At 54.9% G+C, this 18,001-nt stretch overlaps 1 protein-coding gene across 1 annotated transcript in view; it reads right to left on the bottom strand.

Moving 5' to 3' along the window:
* Positions 1–18,001, bottom strand: part of PADI2 (peptidyl arginine deiminase 2) — a 44,447-nt gene that overhangs the window by 14,202 nt on the left and 12,244 nt on the right. The window contains exons 2-8 of the mRNA XM_035019667.1: positions 17,549–17,732; positions 16,510–16,582; positions 10,088–10,149; positions 7,806–7,923; positions 7,070–7,195; positions 1,915–2,093; positions 79–182 (exon numbers count right to left, since the gene is read on the bottom strand). Coding sequence (XP_034875558.1) covers positions 79–182; positions 1,915–2,093; positions 7,070–7,195; positions 7,806–7,923; positions 10,088–10,149; positions 16,510–16,582; positions 17,549–17,732 — 846 coding nt within the window. The remainder of the gene's footprint in view (positions 1–78; positions 183–1,914; positions 2,094–7,069; positions 7,196–7,805; positions 7,924–10,087; positions 10,150–16,509; positions 16,583–17,548; positions 17,733–18,001) is intronic.

The raw sequence follows: 18,001 nt of genomic DNA, 5'->3' as shown, positions 1-18,001 counted from the left end.
CTCAGGTCTGTCTGCCCCTGAAGCCCCAGCTTTAACCACTCTGCTGCGCTGCCTCCCTGAGCCCTGGCCATTGCTTACCAGCACACGAACACCGACAGGGGAGGCAAGATGTTGGGGGTCATGATCCACGGAGCAATCCGGAATATCACGGTGTCCGTGAAGATGGGTGTCAGGGGAATCTCCTGAGCGTGGGAGAGGGGAGGGGATCAGAAAGTCTGGTCAGGGTACCTGTCATGCCTGCTTTCTAAAGTGGGTGAAAGCGATAACCATACTACATTTATTGAGTGCTTGTGGTATGCTAGGCCTTGGGGTAGCACCACACGTGCCATTTCATTTCTGCTTTACAGCAACCCCAGGGGGTAGATAGTATTATAACCCGTGTTTTACAGGTAGGGAAACTGAGTCACAGACCTCTAGCCACAGACCTGTTTCACGGGGTTAGTAAGGGGCAGAGCCTGGATTTAAACCCAGGTGGTCAGGCGGCTGCCCCTACTCTTAACCACTATCGGATCTTGCCCCATCAAAGTCCTCTTCCTGAAACTGGCCTGCAAGATGGCCGGGCCAGCCCTGCACCTTCTTCTGTCTCTGCTTTGGGCACCTTGCCCTTTTCTACAGGTGAGCATTTTAATGTTGCTTGGGGCAATTTTGCTATGTCCAGATTGTTCTTTAAGGAAAGGTTCAGGAAGCTTGCCTGGAACCTGAGGGAAAATGAGTGGATTCCGGGGCTCCTTTGTGTAGTTGGCTTTGAACAGCTACAGGAAATGGGCACCTGCCCTTGGCGGAGACCATGGGGGCAGGCAGGCCTAGGGGCCTAGCTGGCCTTTCCTGCCTGGGTCTGCTTTGTGAGTCTCTGTTGGTGCCTGCTGGAGGGGCAAGTCTGAGGCCCTGATGGCCAGGCTACTCCAGGCACAGGTGGGAGCAGAAACCCTCCCCCTGTCCCGTCCTGCCTTTTCTGCCTCTCTTCTTCTGAGGGACTCGAGGGCTCTTTGTGAATGAGGTCTTACAAGTTTGGATGCTCACAACCGCCGCAGAAAGCAGAAACTTCTGCTGTTTGTCTTACAGATGGGGAAACTGAGGCACAGGGCGTAAATTCACCTGCCCAATGTCTCCTGGGCTTGAAACTTGGCAGTCTGACTCCAGAGCCTGTTCTCATAAATCTAAGCCAGATTCAGCCTCACCTTCTGCGGACCCCACTGTGTCCTGCCTCCAAAGTACTCTGAAAATGACAATGGGGAGGGGACCCTGTGTTGGGGAGGGCAGCCAGGTCTCTCCCTATATCTGAGCAAAGCGGGGTGGGCTCGAGAGGTGGGAGTCTGGGGCTGCAGTCTTTGTGACGAGAGGTCCTTGTCAGCAGGACACACTCTAAGTGAGGGGGGCTTCTCCTCTAGAGGGGCAGGCGCTCTCCTTCCTGTCCAGTTTCCCAAACCAAGAAGAATGGTGAGTGAGATGTCTGGCCGTAGGGCTGGGGGCATGACTTGGGCCTGGGATTTGGGGTTCAGTCTGCGGTCAGAGTTGGTATAACCCGCAGTTAGGGTAAAGGGTCCGTCCGGGGAGGGAAAAGCAGGGCATATAAGTAGTCGATAAATCTCACGTGTGTGGCCTAGTTTGCTCCCTGCACTAACCACTGGGGATCTGTGCCTCAGAACTAGGCCCACACTGCTGCAGGGAGGAGGGCAGACCAGGGCACAGATGTGGGGATGCCAGAAAACCTTACCCGCAGGGAATCCTGGGGAGTAGGTGCAGCAAACAGGAGGATCCCTAGAGCATAGCCCAGAGGAGCCTGGCAGACAGGTGCGGGTGGTTGATGTGGAGCAGCTGGATCTCCAATCTTGGCCTCCCCCCCATGCTTTGAGGGGAGTGGAGCATTGTGGGGACCCCTGGGAGTGGCCCTCTGGAAGGCCTGGGAGCCCTCACCTTGGCCATGTACTCCAGCAGGCTGACGTGGATGGAGACCAGGCCTGGGAAGCCCTCGTCGGGAAAACGCAGGCCTTCGACAAAAAACAACAGCTCCGCGGAGCCGCCCGTGTACTTGACCACGTGGTAGAGCTTCCGCCGGCCCAGGATGTGGATGTAACGCTGGCCGAAAAATGGGTCTGGAGGGAGAAGGGCGCATGTCAGGCCCCCGCCCCTGCCAGGGGGGTGTCAGTGGGGCAGGGGACAAGATGGCCGAGTAGCCTGTCCTCTAGACACAGGGAGAAAAGCACAAGCAGAAAATGCCACCAGAAGGGCCATGGCTCGGTCATCGTCCCAGCACTGTTGTGTGCTCGCCATGTGGCACGGCGAAACCAGACCACCTCTCTAGTTTCTGGCTTCCTCGTCTATAAAATGGGCTAACGCCCAGGGACAGCACGGGTGAAATGACAGCAGGTGAGGACTGAGCACCGAGTGGTGTTGAAGAAGGATATTACGTTGCTGCTTTACAGATGAGGAAATCGATTCTCAAAAAGGAGAAATGGCTTGCTGAGGTCGTATAGCCAGCAAGTGGCCAAGCTGGGGCTCAAATTCATGTGCAATTCTGAAACTCAAGCTCCCCTCCCCTTCCATACACAAAACACCAAGGTGCCCATTTATACCCCAAATTCCTGTCCGTATAACGGAAGCCACATTGGCATACAGCCCCGCGCATGGTCTCTGGCTGTACCGTCTCGTGGCTGGGAGGAAAGGCAGGTTTCCCCAGTGTATCTGCCCCACTGGAGTCCCCCAACTCTTTCCAGTGCTGTTCCCTCTGCTGGGAATATTTCCTTTCCTTCCAGGCCTTGATTTGGGTCCCTTCTGGGAATGACGCCCAGAGACCAAGCCACGGACTCTGTGTGGAGCTTCTGTAGCCTCCATCCTTGCCCATCACAGCCCTTCTGAGTGGGTATGAGCTCAGTGTTGAGTTGTTGGCCCCAAGAGACTGTCACCTGAGGGCAGAGACAGGCCTGGCCGGACCTAGTGCCAATGTTGCAGAGGTCGTGTTTAGTAAATGTCTACCTAATGAACCCATAGCTTCCACGCCACTCCCTGTGGGAGAATTTTCAGGCCAGAGCAGAACTACTACTCTGTTTCCAGCATGGGCAACCTCTGGGGTGGTGGTGGTGGTAGTGGATAGAAATGGTCAAGATGCAGGGCGCCTGGGTGGCTCAGTCGCTAAGCGTCTGCCTTTGGCTCAGGTCATGGTCCCAGGGTCCTGGGATCGAGCCCCACATCGGGCTCCCTGCTCCACGGGAAGCCTATTTCTCCCTCTCCCACTCCCCCTGCTTTTGTTCCCTCTCTCGCTGTATCTCTCTCTGTCAAATAAATAAAATCTTTAAAAAAAAAAAAAAGAAATGGTCAAGATGCTATATTTCTGTCGGAGAGCAGTGCTCAGCCGATGATAAGATAATGCCGATGTGGGAAGTGTGTAACATGGGAGAGAGCTATGGCCAGGTTCCTGGGGTGGGGAGTGGGGGGAAAGGGAGGCAAGGTGGGGAGCATGTGAGCAGAGGAAGGGAGACTTTGAGATGCACTTTGGGGTGGCAGAGGTGGGATGCAGTGAGGAGAGGAGATACTTGCATTGCCAAAAGGCATGGAGGGAGGACAGTATGCAGTTCCAGAAGGAGTTTCTTTATGCCCTGCAGAGCTGGAAGGGCAGAATCAGGCTTGGCTTAGTACTTACTGTCAACAACAATGGTAAGGGTTAATGACTAGTCACCCGCGGATCAGTCCTCGTACAAATAGGGTGCATGATTAAAACTGGCAAATTAAATAGAGGAACCTCCGAAGCCCGGGCGCCAGACAGCTCCTCGTGAAGGACAACGTGCTCAACTGGACCCTGGTTATACGTCTTGTTGAGGGCACGTTACCTTAGTGGTTATGACTTCCAGAGTCAGAGAGACCTGGGTTCCAATACCGTTCTGGCTTTACAAGCAGCAAAACCCCAGGGAATTCACTTAACCTTCCTGAGCCTCAGTTTACCCATTTGTTAAATGGGGATAATAACACCTAGGCCACAAGGTCATTGCAAGATAAAATGACACAGTAACTTAGGGAAACCCAGTAACCATGGGTAACCATCATTAACACAGCTGGGACCTGTAGGTATCAGTATTACAAGAGCCCGTGAATGAGTTGGCATGTCCCTTTCTGCAAAACTTATGGCCTTTGTGTTGAACGGCTTATGAACAGAAGGCAAAGAAATAATACCTCACCTCACCTTCCCTTAGATGGGCCCAAGAAATGAGGCAGACAGACTGATACCCTGGATGTGCCAAGGAGCTGACACAGAAGGTGAAGTCCTTCTCACTCAGAAACAACAGGGTGCACCCTCAGGAGATCCTAATTGCTAAATAAATCCAGATGGATCTGCAGAATTAAAAAGTTCTCTCCCAGGCATTCAGGCTACACTTGAGCTGAGGCTCAGGGGAGAGATCTCAGGCCTAGAAGCTGACTTGTCTTTGCAGAGATCTCCAAAGCTTCCCCAGGAAGCCGGGCATTCCACCCGGGCCTGGGGAGGGAAGGGGTCTGGCCAGGAAACTGGGTCAGGTGGAAGGACACGTTCTTGCTCATCTGCATGTAATTTTCTTTTCTTTTTTTGAAGATTTTATTTAGTTATTTGACAGAGAGAGACAAAGCGAGAGAGGGAACACAAGCAGGGGGAGTGGGAGAGGGAGAAGCAGGCTCCCCACTGAGCAGGGAGCTCAATGCGGGGCTCGATCCCAGGACCCCGGGATCATGACCTGAGCCGAAGGCAGACGCTTAATGACGGAGCCACCGAGGCACCTCTGAATGTAATTTCCTCCCTCTTGTGGCCTGCGATTTACACGTGTCTCTCTTTCTGGTGCTTGGGCTCAAGGCGGATTGATTCCGTGGTGGGAACAATGCAGCCATTGTCCCAAGCAGCCTCCTTCCCCTGCCCCCAGCTCGGTGGCCAGCTCTCCCTGCAGGAGCCAGCAATGCCCTTCTACTGAGCGGCCCACATGCCCCGAGCTGGGCCTGCCAGCCATCCTGACCTCTTTTTGGCCCCATGGTTTATGGTTTGGCATAACCCTTCTGGTCACCTTGGAGCCATTCCACTTCCCAAGCAGACTCCTTGATGGTGTGACCAACCGTCCTGGTTTGCCCGGGACTGAGGGTTTTCCCAGGATGGGGGATTTTCAGTGTGAAAACCAGGGAGGTCCTGGGGAAACTAGGACAAGCTGGTCACTGTCTTGTTATAGGAAAAGGTCAGGCCCCGGCTTTGGGATCCTGGGGCAGAATCTGAGGCTGGAACCCAGACACCTGTGTCTTCTTTTTTTTTAAGATTTTATTTATTTGCAAGAGACAATGAGAGACAGAGAGCATGAGAGGGAGGAGGGTCAGAGGGAGAAGCAGACTCCCTGCTGAGCAGGGAGCCTGATGTGGGACTCGATCCCGGGACTCCAGGATCATGACCTGAGTCGAAGGCAGTCGCTTAACCAACTGAGCCACCCAGGCGCCCGACACCTGTGTCTTCTTAACAGCACGGGGGACTTCTGTCTATTGCAAGGATTGTAATTCATAATCATCAGAATAATCCCAGCCAAAGCAATAAGTGCCATCTATAGAGAGCATTCCAAGGGCCGGCTCCTGCGCCCCGAGCCCCGCAGGACAACAGCCCAGATAAGGCAGACTGGGGAGTGGCAGCGTCTCAAGGTGTTTGTCTGCTCAGGGCCCATCTCGGATGGCAAGTGAGAGGCAGGGATGCGATTACAGGGCTGGAGGGCAATCCACTCCCATTAATGAACAGAACCCTCTAGATAACATCCAGGTGTCCCTATTAGCAACATGTCGCATGTCCCAGTTCAATGCCACGGACGAGAGGAGCAGGTGGAGGTTCTGATGTACCAGTCCCGCCTGCCCCGCTGGCAGCCCCATCCACCGCGGTTACCTTGGGCTGGACGGGATAAACATCAACAGCTCCGGCCCCCTGGGGCAGCACAGCCCACCTGACTCTGGGGACATTCCAGCCTGTGGGAGGTCACTGCCAGGGCCCAGGGTGGATCAGGAGGACTGGCCGTGGGTGGTAGCTGTCCACTGCTGTCCGGGCTAAATCACTCCCTGCGGTGAGGGTCCGGGGCCCTCATGACCAGCTCCTCATGGCGACTGTCCTGGTTCTAGCGGGCCTTTCCCCAGAGGGATGCCAGAGATCCTGGGCCCCCCAGACAGCTGGGCGCACAGGGAAGCCCCACCCCGCATCATGGCAAATTGCAAAGCTAACTATTTTGCTGAGAGAGCTTTTTGATACATAAATCAGATCTTGACAGTCTCTTGTTTAAAACCCTCTAATGGCTTTCCACTGCTCTCAGAATAAAATCCAAGCCCGCTCTGCATGCCCTGGCCCCTGCCCAGCTCACTGACCTTGACTCCAACACGTCCCCCTTTCATCTCATCTCCCCCTTTTGCTCCTCTAACGTTCGAGGCTGGTCCACTCCTCTCTGCTTTGTGCGTGCTGTTCCCTCTGCTTTGAACACTCTTCCCTCAGCTCATGAATGGCTGGTTCCTTCTCACTGTGGATTTGGGCCTCAGCTCAAATGTCACCTGCTCAGAGAGGCCTTTCCGGACCGCCCGGGGCCAGCGATGCCTCACCTCTGCCCCTGAAAGTCCCTCGTACTTGGTGGGTGTCATTTTCTCCCATTGTGCTCCTTATCGTGTCTCCCTCCCTAGAACATCACCTCTCCCCGGGTGGGGTGTGATTGCAGAGTTCATTGCAGGGGACCCCAGCACTAAGAACAGCGCCTGGCACGGGGGGGCTCAACACGTATTTATGTGGACCTCAAAAGCCCTTCCTCCCCTGCTTCATGGGGGAAGAAGGAGCTCTGGGTTGTACATAAACTCAAGTCACTACCAACTCCTTTGAGGGAGTAGAGGCCTATCCCTGGGGCCTCCTGACTTCAAGGGACAACAGTGCTGCCAGTGACCATTACTAAGAGGTGCGTCCTGGCCCTCTCCAGTCACCTGCACCTGCAGGGTTCATAGCTGCTGAGGGGGAACTCTGGGGAGTGTGGAGGGCAGAACTGGGCCCCGGGGAGGTTAGCTCAGTGGGCACCGAATAGATAGAAACTTCCAGAAGGGCTGCACTGGGGTCACTCACTCTCCACGTAGAACACGCCCACTTTGTCCGAGTCGGCCATGGAAATGTAGAGAACTATCTCGTAGCCGGCAGGGAGGCGGTCAGGGCCTTTGGTCCGCAGGATCATCTGGGACATGTCCTTGAGGTCTGGGGAGTGGGGGATGCAGAGGAAGTTAGAATTAAGAGACATGCAGCTGCAATGTGGGCTCAGGAATAATCGTTACTTTTCCAATTGGGACAGAAAACCCCACACATACGTATTGTGGGAACTGTAGAAAAGCATAAAAACTGATTGTCTTCTCTGAGACCATGACCTCCTGTAATTTTTTGGGAATTTCCTTCCAGTCCTTTCCCTATGTGTTTGTGTAGGTGTAATTCCTGTTACAAAACATGGTTCCAATTGAACTGCATTAATAGTTTTATCTTCTGTATTTTAGCAAGAGTAGATTTTTTTTTTCTTTTTTTTCAGAGAGAGCCGAGCTGGGATGTGCAGAGGGAGAGAGAGAGAATCTTAAGCAAGCTCCACACCCAGTGAAGAGCCCGACACGGGGCTTGATCTCACAACCCCGAGATCATGACCTGAGCCAAAATCGAGAGTTGGATGCTTAACTGACTGAGCCACCCCAGTGCCCCAAGAGTGGATATTTCAGTCCACCATCCCTAGGAGACCGAAGTCTTGGCCCAGCCCACAATGGAGCATGGGTGTTTCCATTGCTCCTCCCCGCCCCCCCCCCCCAAAGGTGGGTCCTGCTGGCACCTTCCTTGCTGTAGACCTTCTCATCGTTCAAGTCCTCCTTGGGCAGCCAGGGCGTGTCTCGGTCACAGTTCACCAGCAGGATGGCCCCCTGGCCCTCAGGGCCCCAGGTCCAGGATGCCTGCAATGTCAGGGAGAGGGGTCAGCGCCTTCTTGTCTACCTTCTGGCTGATTCCCAGCTCCACTGCAGACCCCACAGGACACCAAAGAGACAGCCCCAGGATGAGAACAGAGAGCAGCCACCACGCATTGGGGCAGGGGTGACTTGGCAAATGTGAACCCCACATCTGATGCCCAGAGAGGCTCAGTGTAGGCACCAGAGACAAGCTCAGGAGGGGGATGGGGGCAGAGAGGGACACAGAGATTGGAAAACTGGGCATTTATGAACCTCAAGCCTGGTGTGCCTGTACCTGGAATGGGTGGGGGCAGGGAGACGGAGGGCGGCCAGAGGAATGAGCAGGCACGCATTCTACAACAGGTTCTGGAGTCCCCAGAGGGGATCAGGGGGAGACGCCTGGATGGACGGACACCAGCTGTTTCCAGACATGCTGAGTGCTCCACATGGGACCTGCAAGGCGATCCACTCTCTCTGCTGCAGCCAGGGCCATAATGGAACGAGCTCCAACCAGATCATGTTGCTTTCCTGCTTTAAGCCCTGTCCGGGGCTCCCTGTTGACTTAGGATAAAGCCCCAATCCCTGACTGCAAGCTGCAAGGCCGGGTAAGACCGGCCCGCTCTCCCTCCATCCGTCTCCCCCACCAGCTGGCTCGCTCTGCGCGCCCCCCCTCCCCAAGCAGATTCCCGGCTCTCTGCCCTCCCAGGTCCCGTGCTCCCGGCGCTGTCCCGTCTCCCCTCACCTGGCCATCCCCATTCCTCCTGTGGTCACAGCATGACCATCCCTTCTTCCCGGAAGCCTTTCTGAGTCTCCAGCCCTGAGCGGCTGCCCTGGGGTTACATTTAGGTCACCGTACATGTTCTTTTTGGGGGCGAACTTGGGACAATTGTGATGAGATGGTCACCCATGTCACTCTGTTTAATGTGGTCCCCCCCCCATCCCCTGCCCTGGACCGTGGGCTCCCTGAGGGCAGCAGCTGACTTTCTCTCTTTCCTTCTGCAGCCCCAGGGCCTGACCAGTTCTGGAATATCAACAAATACATATGTGACAAGTAGAGAGAACAGATGAAACTCCACAGGCCCAGATAGAGAGAGTCTGAGAAAGTCCAGGCCCACAGGGATTGTGTGACTTCACCAAGGCTGCCGAGTTGCTCGGGGGAGGCTGGGTGCAGCTGAGGCCTCCGTGGGGTCTACTGTCATGTGGCTTGGCCACGGACGCAGACTCGGTGTCTCCTTGCTGCCGGTGGCCTCCAGAAGGCAGAGCCCCACGGAGGAGCTGGGGAGAAGGAGCTCCCCAGCAGGCCTGAGGCCCCACGTCCCTGGTACAGAGAGTCCGGGGCTGGCTGCTAGGACCCAGGCTTCTCTCTGGGCTGTGTTCATTTAACTTTCTCAAGTAGCCATCTACATGTCATTTAAAGCAGGGTTTAGGTTGTTATTCTGAAAGAAACATAAGCCAGTGGCAACAACCAATGTGAACGATATAGAAGGCCAGGAAATGGAACACAGAAGCACCTCTGCATGTACACAGCAAAAGCATTGGAGCTTAAAACCCGCCTGGAGGGCAAAGTACACGGCCGATTGAGACAGAGAACACAATGCTGTCTACGCAAGCTGAAGATACATGTCCAGCAACCACACTGCGTGTTTTGCAAGAACTGTGAGAACAGAAAGGAACACTAAACCCATTAGGATGGTCCTTTGTAGGGAAGCAAAATGGGAGTGTGAAATGCAGGAGAGGAGGGAATAAATTAATGAGTAGATAAACCGAAGAAGCAATGATGAATGAATGAATAAAACAAGAGAGGGGGCGTGGGTGCACCCTTAAAAATAACATGCCTCGAACTGAGAATGATTCATGCAGCCTTCTGCTCCTGATGGTCCCCCTCATTCAGTTTTAACATTAAAAAAAAAAAAAGGCAAAGTAATAAGAGCAAATGCCTCCTCTGCGGCAGGATGTTTTCCAACAGCTCTGCGAACTGGGTGTCCCACCCTGTGGATGGGGGATCCGGCTGCGGAAGGCGCTTTGCAGCTGTTGCTATAAGGTGCTTGGTTCCTCGGTGGGCCTCAGTCTCCTTATCTGTAAAAGGAGAGCTGTCTGTGCTTGTGGGGAGGACCATGGCTGCCTGCAGCATCCATCCTGGGGCTCTGCTCCCCAGGGCCTAGCTCAGTACCTTTCTTGGGTTGTTCTTCTCCACCACGCCGTCCCGGTCGGCATCCACATCCAGGGAGATCTCTGGGGACAGACACACAGGTGAGTTGTGGAGCCTGCCAGACGGGGGAGTGGGGTGGGGGGGCAGGGTTGGGGGCCGGGAGGAAGCCCTGTGTGATTAGGGTGCAGCTCACACGTTCGCTTGGTCCCTGGAAGGGGTGGGCCTTGCTGCCATCTTATGCAGTCCCCTGCCCCAACCTCCCGCCACCTGATGGAGGACGTAAGCGGACACCTGACAGACTGGAGAGGCGCTAGCAGGTAGGGCAGAGGAACTCCCCCGCCACACTTCATGGTTCTGCAGGCGGTTCTGGGTGGTGTGTGGGATGAGCCTCACTGGAAAGATCCAGGAGCCTTGGCTCAGAGACGCCAAGTCATGTGCCCCACACAGTGCGTTTGGCCTGACCTGAAGCTGAAGCTCATGTTTGGAAAACTCTCATAGGAGTTCCTGCCCGCCTTTCGCAGTCTGTCCTGGTGGTGTGCCCACATGCATTTGTGCGTGATCTCTTCTAGAATTCCTGCCTCCCACCAGGGTTTTACTTTGGGTGGGAAGCTGGGTCTCCAACCCGTCTCGATCTGAGGGTGCCCAAGAAAGCCAGGCTGTCAGAGGATCCAGGCTGGGGTCTCTGCTTATTCTTCGTCTTGGGGAAGGGGTGTTTGGTATCCCTAGGCCTGTCCTGGGGACCGGCTTCATGGAAACTGTGGGGCGGTAAAAGGAGCCCAAGATTTAGTGTTAGACAGTGCTGGGTTCGAACCCTGGTTTTCTGCTTACAAGCTGTGTGACTTTGGGCAGGTTGGACAGCCTCTCTGAGCCCTAGTTTCCCTACCTGCTTTGGAGGATGTTTAACATTATCCCTGGCCTCTCCCTGCCAGATGCCAGTAACATCCCTCAGTTGCGACAACCAAAACGTCACCAGATATTGCCGAATGTCCCTTGGGAGGCCAAATGGCCCTGAGTTAGAGACTAACAGGGCAGGGCAGAGCAGGGGGGTTGTCGCAAGGTGATGGGAGTGTCACACAATGGGATGAGCCGAGTCCAGGTCTTGGGGCTGCTCCGTGGGCTCGGCCTCACGTGGAGCATGACTTGGACAGAGGCGGGAGCTGGGTGGGAGTGAATGCATTCCTGGCCTGTTCCCTTGGCAGGCCTGCTCTCTCCCTGGATCGGGTGGGGAGGAGGGTTCTGGCACAGGAAGGGCCGCTGATGTCACCCTCCCTGAGGCGGCTCACCCTGGGGGTAATACTCAAGTCCTCTCCTTGCTCACAGCCCCATTCCCTGCATGTGGCCTTTCTGGGTCTAGAAGGAGGCAGGATGGGGGAAACTCTCAGGGCGCTTGGTCCTTGGGAGAGACAGCACCCCAGTGTCCCAGCCTCTGCAGCCCAGCTGTCAGTCGGGTGCCACAGGGCATGCATGATTAGATAAGCTCCTCCCATTGATCCCATCTGCTCAGCAAATCACCACTGAGCATCCTCTGTGTTCCAGGCGCTCTACGAGGCATGGGGACCCAGTGGTGGGCATTCGGGGCACACTGCCTGCCCTGGAGTCCCCAGTCCTATGACATATTATTGTTGCCCCTGTAGAGGTGAGCAAACCCAGCCTCAGAGACGTCACCTGTCAGCAAACTGGGCTGATAACCTGGATCCTGGTGCAGGGTAAGGATTCCAGGGTCAAAGTGAGGAAGCAAGTACCACCAGCTGCTGTTAAAGAGACTGAAGCCTCAGATGGAGGAACAGTATTGACTTTGGCTTCCAGACCTTCATGAACTTTCCAACTGGACACTCCCCAGTGAATGTTGCCTTTCAGGGAGGTTGGCTTCCTGAAGCTCCTCCCTGGGAACCAGCCACAGACCTGGGCTCCCTAAGGAACCTGTCTTTACTTCTCCAGATAACAATCTCTTCTGTGTGTGCAGTTCCCTTTGCCGGAGGCGGAGCGCCTCCCCTTCCGTGTTCTCCCCTCAATCACACCAACTGGGAGAGTTATCACCCACCCAGCCACCCTCACCATACAGATGAGACCAAGGCACCCTGCGGGGAAGTGACCACAAAATCCCCAGAGAGTGCAGAGCCAGGCATCCCACTTGGGCCTCTGACTCCAGACTGCTGAACTTGGCCTGTTTCCTCTCCACCGACTCAGGCTGATCTCCACCTTGGGCTGTTTCTAAGACCTAAGGCCGCTTTCAAAGACCCAAGACTTACTCCCCTTAAGGCCATTCCCAGAGGAGCTGGCCATATCCCAACCCTGGCAGCCCTGGGACTTTCGTCCCTAGGTCAAGGTGGCACCACACCACAGCTGTTGGAGGGTCCATGAACACAGTGGGTCACAGGAGAGACATCATGAAGCACTTAACTGTGCTTTACTTCATGATAAATTCCTTAAGTTTAAAAATTTTATTGATGTAGGGGCACCCGCTCCGGTGGCTCAGTCGTTGGGCATCTGCCTTCAGCTCGGGTCATGATCCTAGGGTCCTGGGATCGAGCCCCACGTCAGATTCCCTGCTAGGCAAGGAGCCTTCTTCTCCCTCTCCCTCTGCCCCTCCTCCCTGCTCATGCTCTCTCTCTCTCGCTCACTCTCTCTCTCTCTCAAATAGATAAAAAAAATCTTATTTTTTTATTTATTTTTTTTAAAGATTCCATTTATTTATTTGAGAGAGAGAGAGTGAGAGTGCACGAGAGGGGGTAGGGTCAGAGGGAGAAGCAGACTCCCCACTGAGCAGGGAGTCCGATGCGGGACTCGATCCCGGGACTCCAGGATCATGATCTGAGCTGAAGGCAGTTGCCCAACCAACTGAGCCACCCAGGCGCCCAAATAAAATCTTTAAGAAAATTAAAAAAATAAAAATTTTATCGATGTAATATTTGCACAAAATGCAACCCCCCCGCAAACAAACAAACAAACAAATCTCAAATAGCACCAAACAGCTTCTAAAAAATAGCAGTTTCCTGTCCATCCCATCCTCTCACCTGCTTGAGGCAATCTCCATAATACTAAGTCATATGCTTAGTGCTCTTCCTTGATTTATTAACTTCAGACAAGTTTCACTGACTTCCTGTTATAAAATTCAGACATTATGTCATCGGGCTCTCTTGTCACCCATCTCCCAACCTCCAGGGCTTCTCCCCTTCAAAGTTCCCTCTAATGTTCAATTTAACTAGATTTCAACGGGATGATCCTTGTAGGGACAGAGAACAGGGCCGTCAGTCATGACCCACCCAGAGCTCTGCCCTCTGTCATCCCCACAGGGAAGGAGGGTGAGGACATCTGTTTTGGGGCATCTGGGCTCCAGATGACATTTCCCAGAGGCTCGGAATCCTACCTCAGCTCCCCAGAATAGCCCCACGGCATCAGGTGGCACCTGGGGTGTGGGGCAGATTTATGGGAAATGTCACTGGGATTGAGTTCAAGGTAGTCTGCCCTGAGAATCTAGACACCGAGGCTTCAGGCTTGACACAGAGGCATAAGCATTTTGGCAGGCCGCTGGCGCCCAGTGGCAGGGTGCCGACCCTTCTTATGTAACTGGGCAGCTTGGGGTGTGGTGGGGAGGAAGGACTTTCTCCCCCACAGCCAACTAGGGCAATTATCCTAGGCCCTGGGGAGGGGGCACAAGAAATGAGGTCCTTAGGATGAGGCTAAAACTTCTCAAGGCTCATGCCCTGCTCCTGCTGCCAGGACCACAGCCAAGAGGGTGAGACCATTCTTCCCTCTCCCAGTCTTCCCCTCCCACAGTCCCCTTCACAGGAAGGGCTTTGCAACTCAGCCCTACCTGGAGTCTTGAAGGCCCTGAGGGACCAACAGGCGCGAAGCCTTCATTTTACAGCTGGGAGAAAGTGAGGTCCTGAGGGGTGGGCTGCTTGGTGAAGTCATACAGCACGTCCTTGGCAGGACTGGGAGCCAAGCCCCAGGGCCTGGTTTGGCCAAGGGCACCATGGGTTTGTTTCCAAATCCCAGGAGCAAGACCGAGGGACAATATGGTTCTTCAACTTTGCCCAGGCGGAGGAAAAATGTGGCTACCCCAAGCAGAAGGGAGAGAAGAACATGTATTGACTTGAGCATCTACCCCTTGCACACAGCCTCCCATCGGATCCCTGTGAGCACTGTGCACGAGGGTGCGGTGAAACCCTCTGTGCAGATGAGGAACCTGGGGCTCAGGGCGGTGACGGTCACAATGTAGCTGGAGGGGCAGAACCAGAACTTGGACTAATTTATGTCTACCCTGCAGCCAGGGCTGTTTCTGCTCAGGGTGGGCTCAGGGCAGAACTAGGGTTTGATGGACTCTGATATGTCCCTGGGGGGGCAGCCCCACCATCCCAGAACTTTCGGGGTGTTCCTGCTTCTGAGGTGCCCTCCCTATGAAGGGGTAGTGAATACTCAGGACGTCGGGCTCAGGGCCCCTGGGGTAGATGCCTGAGGAAGACAAGACCCAGAGGGTCAGACAGACCGGTGGACCCTAAGAGGAACCAAATTTCCACCAGGGTCCCTGGTGGAACAGGAAATGTAAGTTCAGTGGGTGAGGTTTATTTCTGCAACATAAATGACTGTCTTTTATTCTGGAATGATTCCTCTGCCTACTTTTTAGGTGTGAAAATGTTAGAATGATGGTGATAGTTGTTGGCAAATTATTTTATTAATATTTTTTTCTTTTTGGCCAAGCATCAACATTGTCAGGCTTACTCTTGGGGGGTGGGGCGGGCATTTTACTGGTCCATAGAACCTGAATATCTGGAAGCGTAGTTAATGTCTTCTGGGGGCTCTCAGCCCTGCTGCTCCCTCGAGCACAAGCTCCACAGTCCTTCAGACCAGGGGGAGTTTCCAGTCCTGCCTCCTTATGGGGTGTCGTTTTGCCATCTATCCTGTCTGCCTGGCTTTGGGGGAAGTCTTGCTCATGGTGGAGTCAGCCCTCTGGGACCATCCTCACTGGACAGGCCTTAGGCCACTGCCCTTCCTGCTTACGTCCTCAGGTGTCCCCGTCTCAGTGGGATTAGGTTTCCTCAGGGCCGGTCATCTGAGACGCCCCGGCGGCCGTGTGTGCATGTGAGGTGCGGGCCAGCCCTCCACTGCAACTCGGGAGGCTTTCGTGCCTCTCTCAGGGCCCCCTGAGGGTGTCCCGAGGACCCCACCCCAAGGCTGGGCACTCCCCCGGTGCAGAAAGAGGGTCAGGGTGACCAGAAAACAGGAGGAGCATTGCTGGGGAGCCTACTTTGGTGGCTGGAGGAGGAGAAGCTGATGTGGGAATTAGTTGTTTTCTGGGGTAAGTTCTGAGACCCCTTGTCTACCCTGGGAATAGCTGGAAGAGTGGATTGAGATTGTGACAGTAAAGGATTGGAGCTCGACACACGGTTGGTGCTCAAGAAAGGTCAGGCGTTTCTCCTTCTCCTCCTCGAAGCACCCAGAGTAGGTGTTGAATAAATGGAAGACATTCTCAATAGCTGATCTCTCTCCCTGCCATGTGGCAGCTCTATCAATGCTAAATTAAGGCTGGACAGACAGAACGACCCCCTGACCTGTCCTCCTGGCTTAAACATTATGTAATTAAAATGAAAAAGAAGATATAAAAGTAACACCTCACCTGCAGGAGAGTCGAGTGACTGAAGAAGACCACACCCCACGAGCCCCGGCACCCAGGCAGGGGAGTCCTGTGCAGATGGGAAGACCCCGGGAGGGGAACCATCCTGAGCCCTGGACCCAACCTGCCAGGGAGTTGCTGTGTGACTTTGAACAAGTTTCCTAACCTCTCTGAGCCTCCCTGTCCTCAATGCCAAATGAAAGGCTGGCACTTGGGTGGCTCAGTCGGTTAAGCGGCTGCCTTCCGCTCGGGTCATGATCCCGGGGTCCTGGGATCGAGCCCCACGTTGGGCTCCCTGCTCAGTGGGGAGTCTGCTTCTCCCTCTCCCTCTGCCTGCCTCTCTGCCTACTTGTGCTCTCTATCTCTCTGTCAAATAAATAAATAAAATCTTTAAAAAAAAAAGAGAGAAAGGCTGGCACTAGGTGGAGTTCCTCTCTGTGTTCCCAGGGCAGGGTCAAGGGAGGGCAAGCGGGTAGCTGGGACTGTCAGGGACATGCTATGAGAGGCAAGCTCTTCTCCAGGCTGCAGGGGAGAGGCGGGGAGGAACAGACTTTGCTCTTCTCAGTGGCCCACAGAGCCTGGGGTGGGGATGCTGACCCTGGGGGCGAGGTGCTGGCAGACCAGGGTATGCCTCCTCCTGCAGGACAGCCCTCACCCCGGGACAGAAGGATCTGGGCATGTGTGGCACCACTTCTCGGTTCTGCATTATTCAGAGGAAGCTCCGAGAGCCAGGTCTGCAGTGTGGGAAACAGGCCAAGGGCTGCTGAGAAGGGTAGCAGCGTCAGACCCTGGGGAGGAAAGCACCCAGGCCACAGCCCCACCAACTTACCAATGGCCGTGAGGAAGAGCCCCGCCTGGTCAATGGGCATATTCCCCTCCTCCTCGTAGTAGTTGACGGTGACCTTGGCAGGGAGGGGTGCATTGGGAGGGAGAGAAGAGCAGAGATCACAGATCGCAGGCAGGGAAATCTGCAGTGACCACCTCCCTGACTCACCTCTCACAGCCTGTCAAGCCAGTTCTCCTCAGACATCCAAACCCCCTCCTCCAGGAAGCATTCCTGGGTTGGTAGGCTGCTTCTTTCAAATTATCCAACAGATAGGGGGCTCCCCTCCTCTCAGAGGGCATGCCGGGTGCTGACTGCTTACCTATGACCCCTGGTGCATTCTGCTGCCTGCCCCCTGCCCCGGCCCCCACCCCCCCCATCTGCCATGGTGTATGACTCGCTCCTGCTAAACCACCAGGGTTGTTTTCTTTGGATAATGCCCAGTGCCATCACTACCACGGGGCGCATGGGGAGGTTCATAACTAGAGAAGCCAGCGAAGAGACGTCTGGTCTCAGCTTCATCACTTGGGCAAATCGCCCTGCTGCATGGATACTCGGCACCCCATTTAATACACGAGGAGGCCAAGGATGTTTGGGGCTGTAACTTCCAGTGATTCTAGTATATCACTCAGCAGCCCACGGCTTTAACCTTCCACGAAGCCATCATTCCACGGTCTGGCCTTGAGCTTGCCTCCAGTCCAGCAGCCACCAGCCACAGGTGCGTCCTGAGCACATGCACGTGGCAAATCTGATCTGAGATGTGCTCTAAGTGTGACAGAGACTTGGTATGAAAAAGAACATGCGCTAGCTCATGAATTTTTTTTTTATGTTGGCATCACGTCAGAATAATAATATGGTGATCTATGGAGTTAAGGAAAATACACTACTAAAATGGAGTCCACCTGTCTCTTTCTGTTCTTTGAGTGTGGCCACTAGGAACATGGCAATGACAAGTGTGGCTTGAATTCTGTTTGTGTTGGATGGCGCTGCTCTCGCTTGGCCCCGGGTTCCCGCCGCCCTCCGAGGACCTCCCCAGCCGGGGTACCTTGTCACTGCTGGCCTCGGCGCTTGCCTGGCTCATGGTGACCCGCAGCGTGGTGCTGGGCGACAGAAGCCAGCGCTGTTTGCCGTTGGTGGCCACCTCCTCGGCCTGCCCGTCACGCACCACCTCCACCCTCACGCGCTCTGAGTGCTTCAGGCTGAAGGTCTGGGCCTCGGCTGGGGCTGCGCTGTAGGGAGAGAGGAGACAGGGTCATGGAGGGGGGATCCCAGGGCTGGTGGGATGAAGCGCTTCCAAAAAGGACTCCTGGAGGGGCGGGGCTGCAGGGATCCCCCCTGGGTGGCCAGGTCTGGGGGACCCCCAAGGACCCAGCTGCACTACAATCACCCAGTAGTGGGGAGGATACTTGGTAACAATACAGGTTCCTTGGGCCAGTCTTGTACCCACTGAGCCAGAATGCTCGGGGGCGGGGCCTGGGGATCTGAATTCTTTATTTTA

The sequence above is a fragment of the Mirounga leonina genome, unplaced genomic scaffold, assembly GCF_011800145.1.
Source record: "Mirounga leonina isolate KUSES-001 unplaced genomic scaffold, KU_Mleo_1.0 Mir_173, whole genome shotgun sequence".
NCBI classification, from domain to species: domain Eukaryota; kingdom Metazoa; phylum Chordata; class Mammalia; order Carnivora; family Phocidae; genus Mirounga; species Mirounga leonina.
Note: the sequence above shows the minus strand (reverse complement) of the source record. Positions and strands in the feature narration are given on the sequence as shown.